General features: G+C 40.4%; 1 protein-coding gene across 4 annotated transcripts in view; it reads right to left on the bottom strand.

The window, feature by feature from the left end:
- The window catches only part of Lsamp (limbic system associated membrane protein), a 2,072,304-nt gene that overhangs the window by 40,150 nt on the left and 2,012,115 nt on the right, over nt 1-20,039 (bottom strand). For all 4 annotated transcript variants that reach the window (XM_087900115.1, XM_087900119.1, XM_048422483.3 and 1 more), the window contains one exon: nt 8,849-8,983. In XM_087900115.1, the coding sequence (XP_087756241.1) occupies nt 8,849-8,983 (135 nt within the window). The remainder of the gene's footprint in view (nt 1-8,848; nt 8,984-20,039) is intronic.

The following is a 20,039-nucleotide window of genomic DNA, read 5'->3' as shown; positions in this document are numbered from 1 at the left end:
CCTGGGATACGTCTTAGTATGGTTGAATGGAGCCCTTAGTACACTCTGTCACTTTGGTCTTGGCTTATCACGTATATATGACGGGAAACATGTTTAAAAGCCCTTAGCAAGTCTCACAGTTTATTCTTCAAAGCGGGGCTGTCTTAGGGATCAGGAGTAGGAAGTCTGAGTTTTGAGCCTAGTCTAAGCCAGAACTGTGCTTTGTAGAACCATCCACACCAGTTTAAGCCCTCCACTTTCTCTTTCTCTTTCCAGCTTAAAATGACCAGCAAGGTTCCTTTAAAAAGTCTTTCTGTGATTGGCTATTTAAGTCATCAGAGCCCATCAGTTCAAAGGATAATGCGTGAACTGATGTATTTGTGCTGATGGTAGATCAATTGGTAGAGAGATGGTGTTGTGGGATATTTGTACATTGCATGAAAGTGTATTGCTGTGATTTGTGTAGTAAAAAGCAAAAAGACAAATAAGTAGGTAGGAAGTATAGGTGGGACTTCTGGGTAGAGAGAGGAAGGAGGAGGAGGAATCTAGGAGCTTGAAGGAATATCAGAAGACATGAGAGTAAACAGGAAGTGTAAGATAAAAGGGCATAGGTTAGAATAAATGGGTTAATTGAAATTATAGAAGCCATTTGGGAACAAAGCTAAGCTATAGCCCAAGCTTTCATAATAAGAAGTCTCCATGTCATTATTTGGGAACTGGCTGGCAGGTCAGAAAAAGATTCATTACAGGATAGAGTATAAAACAGAGGAGGTTATAAGCTTAGATTTAAATTTCATATACTTGAGCTCAAATTGAGGGTTGACTCCTCAATGTTCTCCCTTATTAGAGAGTTTAGTACTTTTCACAGCATCACACTTCTTCAATTTCCTCATCAATAAAGTGCTGGAACTAGCAGCAGGGGAGGCCCATTTGGAAGCTGATGAAGGAATTTAGAAATATTCTGCACCAGGTTTATGACAAAAGTATGTGCAGGAGAGAACAGATTTGGAATATACAGGGGTTTAGAAATAATCACCTAGAAAGGGGCTATATGTAATGGAGAAGGAAAGGAAGAATAAAAGGATAAGACTCAGAATTTTTGTTTGGGCATCAAGAGAGGCCATCCACCAAAATAAGATACACAAAAAGTGGTAGTTGAGATTGATGCAAATGTGAGGACCTAAGACCAGAAATATCTCCAGGACCCATGAAAAATGTTGAGCATGTTGGTGCATGTCTGGAATTACAGGGTTGGGTAAGGACAGATAGACATATCACTGTCCAGCCAGTTGAACCAATTGCTGGACTCCATCTTCAGTAAGAAACCCTGCCTCAAGAAAAAAAAAATAACAGCAACAACAAAATAACCAAAAAGGTAGAAAATGATAGACCAAGACAGTTGAAATTATCTGTGTTCCTCACATGTTTACATACTCATATACTCGTAGACACATACACATGAGCACACACACATATACACATCACACACACACAAAGTAAATGAATAAATAAGGTAGAGATGACCAACATTGAAATAACTCAGTACATTTAATTGTGCATCCTCACCTATTTTCACCATTTTTAATGTTTTTTTTCAGACACACATGACTTCACAATCGGTATCACAATGGTACATGGATGTTGGTGGGAAAGACAATTTTGATTCTGATTCTCCAGTTTATTTAGTTATTGAATATTGAAAAATATATCTTAAGATATGTTTGTTTCTGTAGCTACATGCACATAATTGACAAATTCTTAGTGAAGATGAATGCCTCACTACTCTGCCATTTACACAGCCACGAAAAACATACCCTCATAGTCTACCACCAGTGCCACTGGCACCACCAGCACCAGCACTGGCACCACCGGCACCACCAGCACCAGCACCAGCACCAGCACCACCAGCACCACCACCAGCACCACCAGCACCACCACCAGCACCACCAGCACCAGCACAAGCACCACCAGAACCAGCAGCACCAGCACCACTAGTACCACCAGCACCACCAGCACCACCACCAGCACCACCAGCACCACCATCACCACCAGCATCAGCACCACCAGCACCACCAGCACCAGCACCACCATCACCACCAACAGTAGCACCATCACCAGCAGCACCATCACCAGCAGCACCAGCACCACCATCACCACCAACAGCAGCACCATCACCACCAGCACCAACAGCACCAGCACCACTAGCACCACCAACAGCAGCACCATCACCAGCAGCACCAGCACCATATTAGGCCGCCTCATAGCTGTAGTGTCTCAACATGACATTGCTCTGGTGCACTCTTTCAAATCCCTCTGCGCTAGTACCAGGGTCACAGGTCCCAGCTGAGTAGTTTTGCAGAGCATTCCTTGCTCCGACTGTTTAAGTCCATCTAGTTATTTAACATACCTATTGTTGCCTATTACTTGGGGGATAATATGGGATTTTTTTCCCCCTGACTAAAATACTTGGGAACCCACTGATCCTGTTTGTCTCATCTTTTCTCTTTGTCCTGTTTGTTTGATCTGTCTTTATTTTGGAGATAGTGTCTCACTACATTGCTCATACTGTACTTGGACTTAGGACCCTTCTTTTTGAAAATAAGAGCTGGGATCACAAGCATATGCCACCACAGCCAGCTAGTGCGCTTTGTCCTTTTGGAATTTAGCTTTGGGCCAGGGATCTGGGTCCTCTGTTTCTCAAAGCTGCATGTAGGATCTCTCCTTCCTGTTCTCATACAGGCAGATATCCCATCCCAGGGTACCTGGTGCGTGTGTGCATGTGTGCATCCGTGCATGCATGCCTGTATGTGTCTAGTTGATTGTGATAAGATACTACTTCTATTTTGACCTCGAACACGGAAGCATTTGTGTCTTTCAGATTCACCCTTATTTCTGAATTTGTTTGGTACACAAGCAGGTAAACAACAAAGTGTTTATTAAGCCATTAGAGACTGGCTAGATGCTAGGGTTAAGTGCATTATTCAGGAAAGGATGATTCTGGTCAATCACCAGGTCCAAGCACTTGCTTCCTTCTTTTAAAACCCAGCAAATTCCTTTTACCGAAGTCAATTCATAGCAACCGATAAGGCATATAAATGCTTGCTCCTACTATTATTTCTCCAGTGACATCATAGTCCAGGTTTTCTTCCATGGCTTATGGGAAGGGACATTTCAAAGTTCATTTGGAATGAATTCTGTGTAGGTGAGTCTAAAAAAGATCATTATGAATTATATTGTAGTATACCTAATATAGTTAAAATAAAAGGTGTCCTTGCTCAAAATATGGTTATAATAAAAATGTGGTTCTTACAAATGCTGCACAGAGAGATTCATTGTTATTCTTTATGCAGTGTTGGGAGAGCTTACAATCGTCAAATGACTCCTATAGTTTTTATTACTTCAAAATTTCAGTCCCTGAAAACATTAATCAGGGCTTTCTTATTCTTACATCACTGATAACAAGATTCTTTCCATCAGAATGACAATGATAAGGATAACAGTGGCTTAGGCAAAAAAAAATCTCTCATTCATTTAATCTTCCTAATATTGGGGAAATGCACAAAACCATGAAATTTGAATAAAGGGTTTAATTTACAAGTACTATATACACACGTGAGCATTGTTTTAGATATTAGACATCCTTATTTATCCAAATGGTGGCCCTCAGAGTTAGGTGTTAGTAGTATTGGTTAGAAAACAGAAAGGCAAATTTGCAGAGGGCTAGTACTTGTACAAATTCATATGACCAGTAGTTGCTGAAGAATAGAATCAGAACCAGGTCAATCAATGTTCTGAACCTCTCTGATATGCTTTATTTGTTTGAATAAGTTCTTTGATTTTACTTTTAGATTTATGTACTTTATGTGTCTGAACATCTTGCTCACATGTAGATCTGCGCACCACTTGCCTGCCTGATGCCATTAGGGGTAAGAAGACAGCATTAGATCCACTACAACTGGAGAAATGAACGGCTGTAAGCTTTCATGGCCTCTGAGTACTGAGAACCAAACCCAGGTTCTCTGCAGGAACAGTAAGTGCTCTTAACCACTGAGCCGTCTCTCCAGGCCCAGGAATAGACTCTTAAAAAGAAAAAATATTATATAAGTGAACTTGATAAATAAATGTTGCAGATTTTTATTTTCAGAGTGCTTAAAAATGGCATAACCCACAGTGACATAGATGCTATATTTCTACATTAGGAGTCAGAAGATATAGGCTTGGTTTCCTTCTGTGTCTCCATAAACTCCTCCTTCCTTAGCCCCTTACCAATGAATGCAGATGATGACATCTTATTATCCTGTAAGGTCTAAGGCAAATACATAAAACAATATGCAAAGAGCACAAAGAACACTTTTAGCATCTAAAGCACTAAAATTAATTGCATTAATTGCTTTTACCATGATGACTCTTTTGTGTGTAGATGGAAAGTTATCATGTTAGACCTAGGAGTCCTAAGTCTGCCATACACTTTGGCTGTGTCAGAGAACGTGTATATTCCATGTCTATGAGAGAAGAGGGGTGGAGAGAACATGAAACTGGAGAATTGGGGTTTAGGGAGGAGATGGAGGATCTGGGAAAGGAGAATAATTATGATTAAGTATATTCTATGCAGTTCTCAAAAGTAGGAGAAAGTGTTATTTGGAAAAAGTAAGATTGGCACAGAGACTGGCTAGGTGTGGCCACAAATACCTAGAGATTTTCCTCTACACTGAGATGTTATTTTCCTAAAATTTCCTCATCAGGTGACTTTTGAATCAAGTGTCTGGTGAAAATACACATTTAGGAGCTAGAGAGATGATGGCTCAGTGGTTTCATGTATGTTTGCTGCTCTTCCAGAGAATCTGGGTTCAGCTTTCAGTGGCCGCTCGGTGGCTTATAATTGTCTGTAACTCCAGATCCTGGGGAATTCATGCCTTTGGCCTTTTGGACTTGGTAGGTGCTCATCCACATGTGTATACGCAAAAAGTGTCTTCAATGCTGCTTGCTTACCGTGAAGCAACTTCCTTCTGCTTTCTCTAAATCAACACACATCATGGGTAAGAGCTGTCTCATGTCCACCACCATTTGTATAGAGTGAATCAGTTAGTTATAGATGCAGAGTTGGGTGAATGAGAGATGGAGAGGAAAGAGAATCTATAAAGGGTGATAATGTGAGCCACTCGGAGAGAACTATGGGCAGGCAGAAGGTGAGGACATTAGCATGTCAGCCTAGGAGGGAGAAGAATGAGATATAGAAGCAACATTTAGAAATTTCTCTACAACTAGGAAAAGCTGTCCCCTCTAAGGGTGAGTCAGACTAAAACCAACAGTTTTGAACCAAACTGTTTGAACCAAAATGTTTGGTTCAAACATTTGAACCAAAATGTTCAAATTTACTGAACATTTGCTGTGTGACAGATGCTTCCTGGGAACTTAGTGATGCATGGTGGAAGCTGCAGTAGAGAGTGTGCACCTAGACCCTGCAAAGAAGAGGTAGTTTACCCTTGTGGTTGGTATCTGAAAGAAATCTGTGGCTACATAAGGCACAGAAAGGCAAAAGTCTTGTCCACTGCAAAAATTTCACTAAGCTTATTTAATGGCAAAGATTTTGAGCTGATGATTTAGCCTTCTATAGGTGCCAGGACCTCCTACCACTTAGAAAATGGAGGTTGCATGTAAAGTGACTATGTGTAATGATATAGACCTACCGCAGAGGCAGGCTATCTGAGAGGAATAAAGAGGAGCGGCTACAGAATCTGCTGTGAGCTCCACGGGTGAAACTGTTATGTCTCCCTTCCTTACTGTGCCAGCCTTTATGTGTCCTGCATGAACATCTGTTGGTAACTGAGTAAACGAATCAATGTGTGGCAATAGGAAAGTTACCAGTGCTAAGATTGCCCTTTTTAGTGGTATCCAGGGTACCTTCATTATGATAATCTCTCCCACCGGTAGTTTTCTTAGGCATCCTGATTGCCTGACCGAATCCTGAAGCCTCTGGCTTGGAAGGGAAGAGAACTCAGGTTAATGAAAGAAGGAAGGTTCAGGTAAAGTTACGAAAGGTCTCCTAGATATTTCTCTGTCAATGAGAGCATGCTTCTTTAATTCAGCCCCGAAAATCTCATCTATTTACTCGATGCAACTAGAGGTACCATGACTTCTTTGAACTGGTGTGGTGACTGATTTCACATAAATGCACTCTATGAAAGTTGGAGGGAAAAGGCGATTCCAGAGGAATTTGAAATTAGAATTTTTTTTCCTGATGTGTAGCCAGCAGCATTTATTTCTAGAGTTTGGAAAATATTAAGGAGTTTTATTTTGAATTTTCCATCTATACCTTCAGTTACCATTGGCTGAATAGTTTTACAGGGCCAGGCACATTGTTGTTCCTCTTGGATAGAGCACATTGGGTGTTTAATTGAACTCAACATGTCCATGTAATCTGTTCCAAAATACTTTTTGAGACTCTGCAGGCTCTGTCCGTATTTAGTGATTCACTCATCACTGGCCAAAGCTTATATTTTCACCAAAGTTTTCTTGAAAATTATCAGTATTTTTTCCCATTCTAAATTACACTTTGGGGACAGTGGAAAGGGAGCAGTGTCAGACTAATTGCTTCAATAATAACAGGACCCAGGCGGCTAGCTTTGATCTTGGAAACCATCTACAGTCCAGACCACTTTGATGTTTCATACAATGGAAGCATAAATATTTTCTATTTACTACATGATTGGACTTTCAGAAACCTAATTAAGTTGAAGGTCAATTAAGAGAAAATGAAATCTTGACTCCAAAAGTCAGAGAAGAGGTGGCAGATGATAGCACAGCTATGTGTGCATAAAAGAAGTTAACTAACCTAATTATGAACTTACATAAACACCTAGAGAAATTGCCTTTCATGTGAAAAAAGGACCTAAAGCATTTTATAACATTGAGATCATTAATGCGTCTTTGAAACACACCCAGTACTGCAAAAGAATCGTAACACTGGCATTTCAAAACTCTATTACTAAAAAAATTGGAGACAGCCAGGGATAAAAGCACTTCACAGCTCATCAAATGCAACCCCTTGCTCTTCAGAATGAGACCATAAATGCGTAGTTCAGTGCTGTGTCTATTGGTTTTCCCTAGGTATACTTCGAAGTCTTCACTGCCCATTTTGGAAAGCTGAAAGGCTGGCTAGAAGGGGCACAGGGGACCAGGGCATTCCAGCATAGGCTGAGCTACCTTAAGCAAGATTTCTGAACTCTCTAAAGCCCAGTTCCGAATGTCTACAGCAAGGCTATAGATGCTTATCTCATTGGATTACCTTGAGATGAAATAACATGCTTAAATTCCTAATAGGAAGCAGTGTGGAGCATTACAGGTAATTGAAATGCCTCCTCCTCCTCTTCTTCCATGACAGGTTTGGGCCATAGAATCAAACAGACCTGAGGCTGAGCCACTTTTCTTCCATTTGCTTTTTGTGTTGCTTTGGGTAGGTGATTTCCTGGACTCAGGCTTTGGCTTCTATTTTCTTTTTGGTTCAAGACAGGGTTTCTCTGTATCCTTGGGTTTCCTGGAACTTTTCTCTGTAGACCAGACTGGCATCAAACTCACAGAGATCCGCCTGCCTCTGTCTCCTGAATGCTGGGTTTAAAGGTGTGCACCACCACAGTATGGCCTCAGGCTTGTTTCTTAAGTTTTAAATTGAAGTTGATTAGGTTTACTTTTTTAGGGGTATTAGAAGACTAGAGAACATTTATCCTGTCTCTGGCACATAGGCAGCAACATGAAAGTCATAACATGAAAAAAAAAACATAATTCATCGTGGCCTAAAATATACTTTCAGAAGTGGTATAAATTATTTGTGCATGTGTATGTGTGTGCATGTGTGCTTATGTGTGTGGGGGGAGTGTGATCTGTGTGCATAGATGGATATAGGTGTGTATAAAGGGTACAAATGTGGTGATACACATATACACACATACACACAGAAATGATAGATATAGATAGATGGATAGAGGAGATAGATAGATAGATAGGTAGATAGAAAGAAAGAAAGAAAGAAAGAAAGATAGATAGAGATAGAGAGAAAGGAATACAGTCAGGATAGCTCTCTTTCCTGTCATTAGTCACAGTTATGTGGTACAGGCACTTGAATTTAAATGCTCTTTAAGGACACTGCTAATTGAGTAAGATAAACAAATTTTCTATTCCTTTGCTGGGTGACACACATCTTATAGATCCCCTCTTACTCCTTCTTTCCGCTTTGAACTACTTCTAAGAAACCTTTCATCTGACAAGTTCAAAGTATGCCCACTTACCTATGCATCTTACTAAAATCTTCATTTCTAATGCCCAGGCTTTCGGAGAAATAGATAACCAAAATTAACTTATCAGGCATCCCTGTTAGCCATCAGGGACACACAGTATCTGACCAAATGAGCTTGAATATGTTCCCAGTGCCAATTAGTTAAATAGCAGAGGATAAAATATAATCTTGGGCTATTCTCTTCTGACAAACAATGCATTAAGATAAAAGTTCCAGCTAAAGTAGATAGGGATTGCTGCTTTTCCCAAAGTAATATGACCTTGGTATCCACAGACTCTGCAACAGCGACTGCCAGGAATTTGAGTGGTGTCTCATCATGTTTTCTTAATTTCACAGTCTGAATAAAAGACCAAGGCTCTTCTGAAATGTATCAGTGGTTATATTTAGAATCAGAGGAGTTGATTTATCAAATTCAAAGGCCAAGTCTTGCCCTTGGAAGTGTCCAGTGTATAAATGTGCATCCTTGGCCAGAGCAACACCTGCTTGAAATTCTGGGAGCTTTTGATAATGGAATCTATAGAGTTCCCAGGAAGTGAAGATGCACCGTGGGCCTGGGACACCTGCTGCTGTTGTACTTACAGTTCACAGTGACCTTGACTTGTTTGACGTCTGCAGAGGAGACCTCATTGGCAGCCTTGCACTCGTATTTGCCTGACTGCTCCCTAGTGATGCCGAGGATCTCCAGATATTCTTCTTCTCCTTCAAATTCTCTTCCTGGAAAAACAGAAAATTGCATGATTTTTTTTCTAAGTCTAAAATATGCTGCAGATTGCTTCCCCCCATTTTTTAAAGAAAAGAAACAATAAATCAGAAAGGCTTTTCAATAACTTGACAACATGCTTTGTCTGAGGTCCAAGACACAGACCCCAGGAAAAAGTTTCTTCTGAACTTGATTAAATATAAAGTGTTCTAAAGAAAATCAGGTAGAGAAGGGGGAAATGGGAGCTGGAAGAGAATGAAGCCATACAAGGTCATGATGCTAGGTTAAATCCCCAGAAACAATGCTGACTCTGTCTTTTGTGGACTCTGGGGACCACACACGTCCCTTTTCAATACTGTCCTGATAACAAGAAGACAGGAGATCAGAGTGCTGACACATTCATATTTGTCAGTCATTGATGAAGTGTTTGTAACAGGTAGGAGCAGGAGAGCATGAATCACCAGAGATACTCATGAGGCACTGCTACCATCCTTATACTATGAGTTTTGCCCTTACACCACGGTAGCTATTAGAAAGGGAATGACTTGCTTGTGACAAACACCAGTCTTCAGATTATATGAATCTTGTTTTCCACAAAAATGATGTGCTGGGACTGGAAAGACTGTTCAGTATGAAAGAGAACTCGCTGGTCTTTCATAGGCCTCAAGTTCAACTACCAGCACATAATGAAGCTCACAGCACCTATGCCTCCAGTTTCCAGGAACTTGATGCTTTCCTCTGGCTTTTATAGGCACTCTCACATGTGTGTTGTGTGTGCATGCATGCACGTACACACACACACACACACACAGACTTAAAAATAGATATAATATAAACCTTTAAAACTAAACCGGTTCTGTGCTAATCCTTACCTTGATGCCATGTTGTCTTTTTGATATTACCATCCAGGCTTTCAAGCCTGCGAACGTGCAGCTGATGGTGTGTTTGGTGATAGACTTTGCTACCAAGTCTGAGTGTAGAAAACTACACACCCATGGGATTAATTATTGGAACTGGAGACAGAGAGACCCCATTTTGCAAAAATTTACAAAATTGGATGTTTTGTTTCCATAAAGAAAAATTAGATAAGAAATCTTTTAAATTCTCTTATGGAACCTGATTGATAAAATAAACATTTTTTTTCTTGAATAGATTGAAAGAAGAAAAAAGTTGGGGGACATTAAAGGGGGATAAGACAGTGGGCAATGAGGTTGGGCAGCAGAGAGAACTTAGCTAGTTTAGATAGAAGATTTGTGACCTTTAAATTCTATATCACTCACTCGCCCAAAAAGCACAATTCCATTGCACACTGGGTTAGCACAGAGCAGCTGGGAAGGGTGGTAAAACAGTCCTGTCCCCATAGTGGAATCTTGCTCCTCGTCATGCCACACTAAATGGTACCAATTAATGACTCTGCTCAAATGCCACAAGCTGTTTCTTTCCTAAAAAACCCCTAATGACCAAATCATTCAGCGAGCATGGACATGAACTTATTGTTACAGTTTGTCAACCAAGCTTCAAGTCTGCTAACTAGACTCCCAGTAGAAAACAGGATCTCTTTGGTAACATTCTATCACACAACTATCAGGAATACTAGAAACTTCAAATCCCTTCCAACCACCAAGCTTTGAGAAAAGTAACTGAAACAGGGAATAGACAATAATATAAAATTGTTTGGTTTGGACTAGTGTATCCTGGGTAGCACATGTTCGTGGTGAAAGTACTGCACCATGGCTCTAAGATGTATCTTGGGAATTTTTTTTTGTACAAATGGTTAATTTCTGCCTGTGTTTTCCCTTCCCAGTCTTCAAGCATGTAGTCAGGCAGGAATTTATATTCCAGATGTAGAATTTAGAACATGTAGACCTTATGAGAGGTCGCTTGATCGGGTCCAAGAGTTAAGATAGAGTATAACAAGGAGTAGCTGTGGAATAATCCTTCTGTAAATGATGAAAATGCATTTCTCTCATTGTTAATAAAAAGCTGATTGGTCGATAGCTAGGCAGGATTTTCAGTGTAGAGAGAATGTTGGGGGGAACAAGAGCAGAGTCTTGGGAATTGTGAGCAGATGCAGAGAGAAGCAAGATGAACGTGCCGTGTTGAAGGAAGGTACCACCACATGGCAGGGAGTAGATAAGAAAAATGGGTTAATTCAAAATGTAAGAGTTAGATAGCAATGAGTCTGAGCTATGGGCCAGAATTTATAATTAATAATAAGTATTTGAGTGGCTATTTGGGAGCAGCTGCCAGAACACAGAGAAACTCTGCCTCCCATAAATGTTAAAGATGACTATAAGAGTTCTCAGATTTCTCCCCTAGCTCTCTTCCACACCCCAAAACCTTATTCTTAAGTGAGTTTGGAATCTTCAGTAAGAGAATGAGAATTGGTATAGGCTTGAGAATGGTTGAAACATTTTGTTCTTTTCAATCTCCATAACATGTCAAGAAAAGGAGGAAGAGCCATGGATTTCTTCCTTACATTTTATTTTATTTTTTTAAAGAAATAAGCCTGTTGTGGGAGAGAGATACTGTGGGCAGTGTTCACTCAGGGTTTACTAGTTTGAGAACAGGGAATTTCTCAGGGTAAATATTAAAAGAATGAAAGAAAATAAAGCTGTATTTACTGGATTTAGGGTCTGGAATTTTTATACACCAAATGCACATGTTAGTTAATCTAACTTATTATTATCTATTTTTATTTATTAATCTAATTTATTTTCCTGAAAAGTGGTCCATAAGTCAGATCTGCACCAGAAAAACTATCAGTTTTGTACCTGTAGAAGAACTTCCCCAATTTGACATGAGAAGGAAAGGGGGAATTTTCTTTCCATGATAATACACACAAGGGAGGTATATTTTCTTTACTTTTTAAAATATTTATTTATATGTATGCAATATTCCGTCTACAAGTATGCCTGCAGGCCAGAAGAGGGTACCAGACCTCATCACAGATGGTTGTGAGCCACCATATAGTTGCTGGGAATTAAACTCAGGGCCTTTGGAAGAGCAGGCAATGCTCCTAACCGCTGAGCCATCTCTCCAGCCCAAGGTATATTTTCTTTATCCTCCCATGACAGCGTCTCCCCATTCTAGTGCTACCTCTATTTACAGAGCATAACACCTGGCTAGATTCTCATTAGAGTGGAGAATTTCTGGTAGAAAAAAGTACACGAGTTTCCCTCATTCAACCAGATTTTTCCTCATCCAACCAGGCTGATACCCATTTACAATATTGGATAAGACCTCTGTATATACCTTGTCTTTTTCCCTTTTCTTTCTCCTGCATCCTCTAGTTGAAACTCAGGCATTTCTGGCATTCTTGCTATTATATTCTGCCTAAGCCCATAAGAGGATCACCTGTCATTATATCTATGACTTCACTCAAGAATTTCTCATTAGTTCAGAGTAATAGGACAGGAAGCACAGGTCTTGCTAGAAATTCAAAGTTCCAGATTGTTAACCTCCTGGGATCTTTTTTACGCATAGCATTTCCATGAACTTGAATGATGTTTGTTATAGATTAGAAAGTCAGTAAATGCTTACTGAGATAGCTTGATACTGGTTTAATAGTTGGCTCTTCCACAATTTGAATGTTGAAACCTAATCTACAATGTGATGTGATTTGGAAGTATAATCTTGGGGAGATGATAAGAGTATGAGAATGTGTCCCTCATAAGGATACAACAGGCTTCCTATGAACAAGTAAATGAGCCCTCACCAGACAGTGTATATGCAGGCATGCTAATCTTAGACTCTCAACTCCAGAACTTTGAGAAACAAGCTGCTGTTGTTTGTAAGCCACCTACGGTTTTTCATTACAGCTGTCCTGATGGGCTGGGTCACAGCTGAACAGAATTAAGCAAGAGAAGCTGGTACTAGAGATAGTTATAATACCTCATACAGCTCATGAGAATGGATGGAGCCAAGTATGGAAGCCATCATAAAAGCCATTCCTTTTTAAAGATCCTAATAGAATATCATTTTGCGAGTGGGCAGAGTATGCTGCTGTTAAAGGCTGGTCAGGGGCATTGCCTGTTGTGTCCTGAGGATGTAAATGCTACGTGGAGTCCCTGCTTCAGCAACCAGCTGAACCCCTGCAGACACAGGCCTGACAAGATGCTTTTCCTTGTGTCTCAGCAACAGCAATTCTTGTTTTAAAGCATGCAATAAACCACATGAATTGTGAACCAGGAAATGCTAAAGTGCAATTCTTAGTCTCCTGTGCTTTTCCTTTTACTCGTTGTGTGTCTGCCCATGGAGGCGTGGACTTCATCAGTCACACTCTGTAGCTACTATCCACTGAAAGATTCCCTCACCATTTTTTTTTGTCCTTTCAAAAATTTCAAAACTTCTGAGATCAAGAAAGTGAAGTCATTTAAACTCTGGAGAACTTGCCCAATAACTGCAAATTAAATCTTTCCTTTAGTCCAGTCTGTTACTGTCTGCCCTGAATAAATTTTGCTTAAAATGCCAATCTCAACATTTTCGTATTTTAAACATCTCAACCACTTTTCTCACTCTATTGAGTATTATGTTTATTCTGGTGTCTGCTGTTTAGTTTATTACCCTTTGCTTAATTTTGGACTTGTGGCAATAATTCTGCTATAGGCCAAATAACTCCTTGTCTTCTTCACTGTCTCTACCTTTCACACTCTTGCTCCCGATTAAGATGGTCCCCTTTAGCCTCTGTTTATTCAAGTTGTGCTTTATTAGTTCTTTTAATAGGTCCTCAAGAGCCAGGAAGAGGAGCCCAGAGCTAATGGCAAGAGGAAAGCATTCTCTTTGGTGTTCTCCAGTGTGGAGACAAAGCAGCTAGAAATAACACCTATTAGAGGATGCTAGGTGCTATGCTAGGACAATATCTGCTTTGGTGAAATTGAGTTTACAAGGTCAACTAGTCCTTGTAAGCAGGCAGTCATTTGCAACTAAATACACTTCTATGGAGCTCTTTTCCTTTCTTTCTTCTCCCCCTTCTTTTCTTCTTTACTTTCTTACCTTCCTCTCCCACCCCCTTACACATGCAGACAGGGACAGAGAGACACAGAGACTCAGACAGAGAGACATAGAGACAGAGAGACAGGAGGTTGGGAGAACTATTAAATTAAGCCCTAATATGAAAATTCACTACCTCTCTAATTAACACAGTAGGCTCTTCTTAATTTTTTCCTAGGAGATGAGAACTTTTCTTCTGTTAGACATAAGACAGTACATTTTAAAGGCCTGATACTTCATTACTCATTAAGAGATCTATAATTCTTTTTGCTTTATTTGAGATTCAAGAAGTGCAATTCGTGAAACTTGATAAATGTGTTTTATGGGTTTTGCAATGCAGAATTCAGAGGACTCTTGTCTGTTTCGAAATAGACAAATCATTTCTTTCTGTGCTCCAAGAAGAGCTTTAAAGCAACTTAGCAGATTAATCTTTCTTTAAGGAGAAAATTGTTTGAAACGGCATTCCCTTTACTCACCTAAATTTGAATATTTACACACAAGTGGTTGTAAACACATTAGCTATAAACAGAAACACACACAGAGTTTAAGAAAATGCAAAGTACTAACATTTATCTTGCAGGGTATGTGAATGTTTGTGTTTTATGCATCTGTGTTTGGAGATGAGAGTAAGGACAGCAGAGGCCATCTTTGAACTTCTGCACACATACACAAAGGAAAAAGTATCATAAATCAATGACCCCATTTGAAGTTTCCTGGGTGGACTTCAAATACTGTACCAAGCATCTGTTCAAGTATCTGTTCTTACAGTTTCTTTTGTGCTTTCATGTATATTTTCCTGAGGACATGCTTATGTGTTCCTGTTTTTATTCCTTCTCTATATTTCTACACTGCACACTCTACACAAAAATATTAAGAAAAGAAAGAGGGAAAGAACCTAACAAATCGAAGGATGCCCGCACAGGGGTTTTGCTCATATCTCCAGTGTGTTTCTCTCTGGATCCTTTGACGTTTTCGTTTCTCAGCTTCATATTCCATCTGAGAGACCCTTTGGTATTTGACAATGCTGCAACCCTCCAGGGGAAACCGCTTCTCATCCACAGTTTTCAACTTGGAAGGGAATGATGAATGTTGGGAAACAACAGCAATCAGAGCGGACAAGGAACATGGTGGTGCATTGAAGAAAATGAAGAAAAACAGCAACTGTATGGAAGGGATCCATTCAAGAATATTCTGAGGACGTGTCAGACAAATGGACAAAAGAAGAATGAGCTCCCTTGAGAGGTATTTGACCATTAAGATGTCTGAATTGGGTGAACAGGAAGGGGTGGGTTACTTCGATAGAACCAATGTTCCTTATTTGAACAGCAAAACACAACAGTGGAATATACAAATTGGCTTCCTCCGTTCTGCATCCCCCAAGAGTGTAGTCAGAAACCAGTGACAAATATGAAGCCAGGAGACTCTCACAATTGTCTTTGCCTTCATGAATGAGCATGGGTTAAACAAGAACACCCCAGATTTTATTGTCTGGCATCCAGACAGACCAAGTTAATTCCTATTTGCATTTTTGTTTTCACGCATTATTTAAGCTCAGCATTCCAGATGAAGTCACCATCCACACATCCTTTCCAGTCCTGGGTCTTGAAATTCTTTGCTGTATGCACACTAGTATACTGACAGTGGTACTTGATATTAGAATAAAATCAAGATCATCTATATTTAGTTCTCCATGGAATATATATTATATAATATGTGGCATGTATTTTAAAATAACAATATTATATTTAACACCCACATATTATATGTTATATATATATATATACACGTTATATCCATGTTGTGCATTATATTATGTAGGAATGATATTACCTGATGTATCTGTCAGGTGGTTATAAAACGTTGGAACCTACTGACAGTTCACGAAATAGTGCAGATTTGAGGCAGGGGTTTAAGTGAGTGAGCTTCAGAAGACCTTACACAGAGCCCACACAGTTAGATTATGAGAAGACACTGTTAACAAAGTGGAAATGAGAAAGCCCAAAGCTGAGACTGAAACTGGCTGGAGTCATTGGCACAGATACAGAGGCATTCTAGAAAGTCTGAAGGTGCCCTGTAACTCATTCTAACACTGAAATGCACACCCCTTGACGGAGATCTAATATGCTGATGAGTGCTGAAGATGTAGGTCAGCAGTAGAGCACTTGTCTGATATGTTTAAGGCCTTGGATTCAATCTCCATGGCAGTCAAAAAGAACAAAGAAATACTGCTATTCTGGTGTTGGAGAGATGGGCCAGTTCCTAATGGGACTTGCTGCTTTTGCAGAGGACCTGAGCTCAGCTACTGGCCTTCATGTTGAACAGGTAACAGCCACCTTTTACTCCATCTCCATGTAATCCAACACCATTTACTGACCTTCATGGGCAACTGCATCCATATGTGAATACAAGCATGCATGTACATGTGTAGGAACACACACACACAAACACACACATTACAAAATAAAATAAATCTTAAATCAAAGATGCTAATGAGACACTGGATGTATGGAGCTGTATGTAGAACAGCATATACCATACAGCAAGTGCCGCAAAGACAGAGCTGTGAAAATTGCACCCAAAAGCCCATGTATGTGACTCAGAGTTCTGTCCTTGTACAGTGGCCACCGTAGAACCATCAACCCTTTCTTCTGCTCAGGTCTGGTTTCTCTTTGGAAGTGTATTTTACCCTAATAAAGTCTCTCACTTTATTTGCTACTATTCATTTTTCTCTATTCTTTATTTTGGAACTCCCCCTAAAGGTGCTCACTGAGCCCAGATATCAGAATGGGTGTCAAATGAGATACTACTTAGTACGTGCTTCAGAACACGCTGTTAATACGTTGAGCAATAATATTCAAGATATCTTATATCAAGTCATGATATCCCTAACGTCACTTTCAGATGTGGGACACAGGCTTAGGGTGGTATAGGAAGTTGCCTAAGTTTAAAATGAAATGAAGAGTTGATGTTTAAACCAGATCTGTGCTGTTCTGAAGTTCAAGAGCAGAATTAAGCACAACATTCTTTGATCATTTATATTTTATCATTTTACATTGCTGAGGGAAGCTGGAGTTTGCCTAGTTCATAGTTTTCCAGAATCTCATGAATTTCTTCCTCCAGTGTATAAAATATGAGGGTGAGTTCAGGGAACTAGGGAGTTATCAGAGCAATGAATGGAATTCTGCTAGAGACACACAGGGAAACACACAGCCCTCATCTGTACACTTCACTTAACCTCTTTGCTGAGAGAACCAAACAAAGCAGTAAGTGTGAAAAATGGCATTTGAAAATTTGGCCTTGTTCATCTATTTTTAGAAGTTCCCCCATTAGTGTTAGAAACCACTGGCACATGAAAATGCCAGCACTAAGCAAAGAAGCCCTTGAAGCCTCGAGCAATGGATTTACCTTTGGCAAGAAGTTTCCAGGGCAAATGAGCTTTCTGGAAGTTGAGAGAAAGACATGAGGGTCATCTGGGCAACCACAGAGGAAGTGACCTTCTAACTTAAGAGAAGGAGGACTTGTGGGACAGCACTCACAGATGTGAGGGACAGCATGGGTTCTGATTTGCTTCATTCAAGCATCAACCTGATAATTAATCCTTCCGCACCCGCAGGTGCCAGGTGCCTTCCTTCTTCCATGACCTCTTCTCCCTTCCATCCCTGTCCCTCTCCTACCCTTTAACTTCTTACTCTCTCCTTCTTTCCTTCCTTCCTTCCTTCCTTCCTTCCTTCCTTCCTTCCTTCCTTCCTTCCTTCCTCCTTTCCTCTCTTCCTCTTTCCTTTCTTTTTTATTTTATTCCAGAGAAACATGGTTTTTAAATATAATATCTCATAAGTCTCATTAAAACTCCATTTACCTGAAGTCCTTTATGTAGCAACATCATTTTTTCTCTTTTGGTGTATGTGCGAGTGTGTTTTTTACATGCATGAGTGTGAGCATATGTGCGAACTTGTACACATTTGTGCTTGCAGAGCCCAGAGGATGACAACAGGCCTCTTCTTCAGTTACTCTCCACTTTATATATTGAGACGAGGTCTCTAATTTGAACCCAGAACTTGTTTACTTGTCTAGTCTGGCCAGCTCTTAGAATTTTCTGTCCACCTTCAGAATGCTAGAATCACAGGCTGGCTACCAGGCACAACTGGCATTGGGTAGCAGGGATCCAAACTCCAGCCTTCATTCTTGTGGGCCACCTCCACAGCTCAGTAGCCTCATCTACTTTTGCTGCTCTTTTCTTGGCACTGTGATAAACCTTTCTGTGGTTGCTTTGAATGTGGAGGGCTGTTTCTTATAAAGATGTCAAAGAAGTCCCCATAATCATTCTTGAGTGGCTGCTGCTTGCACTACCATGGTGAGAACAAAGCCAAGGTGAAATCTGGGTCCAAAGAGAGGAAGTGGAAGCATCACCTACCAGGGCAGAAAGTAAGAATTTGGGTCACATACTTCAATCCTAAGTGGTTAAGACTTCTTCTTCCTCTTCCTCTTCCTCTTCCTCTTCTTCTTCTTCTTCTCCTCCTCCTCCTTCTCTTCCTCCTCCTCCTCCTCTTCTTCTTTTCTTCTTCTGTGGAGCAATGTATTCTAACCACTTTGTGTTTGTTGGAAGCTGTCTTAGGGTTTCTCTTAATGTGAAGAGACACAATGACCCTGGCAACTCTTATAAGGAAAACCTTTAATTGGGGCTATCTTATAGTTTCAAAGGTTTAGTCCATTATCATCATGGTGGGAAGCATGGCAGACATGGTGCTGGAGAAGGAACTGAGAGTTCTACATCTGCACACAGGAGGAGGTAAATGACTCACTGCTCACCACTCGAGTTTCTGAGTCTTCAAAGCCTACTCCATAATGACACACCTCCTTGAACAAATCCATACCTCCCAACAGCGGCAGTCGCTATGAACCTATGGGGGTCATTTTCATTCAAACCACCGCAGAACCTAATAACTTCCTGGTACAAATGTAGTTGACATCACTTGAGGAATAAAGGAAGGATATTTTATTTCATTGATACAGTTGGTATTGGTAGGTCTGAGGTCTTCTCGGGACATCCTGTGGTGTGGAGTATCGTCCATGGTTGCTTGAAAATCTCAAGTTGCTGTGAGATTCTGGATAAAAGTGAATATAAATGCTTAGTTTCTAAACAATGGCAGCTGAAACCAGTAGAAAAGGGGATGCACAGCACCTGTCTGGTGGATCAGAGCTGTGGTTTACGTGTGGTTTGAGTGAGCCCCCCAAGGATTTGTGTCTTAGAAAACTTGGTCCTCCACGTGTGGACATTAGTGGTGGAACCTGTAAGAGATGTGATTTAGCAGGAGGTAACTGGGTCATTAGCAGGAACACTGTCCAAGGAAGGAATTTCTTACAGGAGCCTGTGTAGTTTTTTTTTTAAGGCTATTGTTACAGAAGAGCAAGCTTGACTCCCTCTCCCTTAGCACATGAGCTCCCTTTGTACATGTTTTCCCATGATGCTATGGCCTGATACAATCAGGGAGGTTTTGCAAGAGGCATTGAAGTGTTGTTTGGATTTTGTTCTCCAAAGCGGCAGAAAATGGGACTAATACAAACTTTATACCATAAAGCAATTTCACTGTCCTACCTCAGCATCATCATTAAGCATGCAGGATAGAAGAAGCAAATAGTTAAAACTGGATAAAAAAAGGAAAAAATACTTAGAAGAGTCCTTCGGGAACACAATAGAAGTGAGAATTCCTGCGGATGCTGATTGTGTGCAAGATTACATTGTAATGGGGTGGGGAGTGAGGCGAAGATTTGAGTTGCTGGACAGAGGCAGCAACAACCAAGCTCTTTTACCATTGTCATCAAAACGGCAGGGGCAATACTCGACCTGTTATTAGCGATTCTGCCACGGCTGAGGATTAAATATCAAGAGAGATGAGAGCAGCAGTTGCCGTTTTCGAGAGTCACATAAATCAATTGGCATTTTGTAAGTGAGTGTGTTAAACCCAGCAGGGCAGCTGCACTGTGGAAGCTTGGCTAGGGAGAGTCCTGGAGCTGCCGAAGAAGCTTTTGAAATGCAATTAAAGCAAAGCAAAACATGGCCACTTTTTCTGGTCTTTACAT

This window comes from Myodes glareolus, chromosome 2 (genome assembly GCF_982192425.1).
Source record: "Myodes glareolus chromosome 2, mMyoGla1.1, whole genome shotgun sequence".
In the NCBI taxonomy this organism is placed as follows: domain Eukaryota; kingdom Metazoa; phylum Chordata; class Mammalia; order Rodentia; family Cricetidae; genus Myodes; species Myodes glareolus.
The sequence above is the reverse complement of the archived record's forward strand: the minus strand, read 5'-3'. Positions and strand labels throughout refer to the sequence as shown.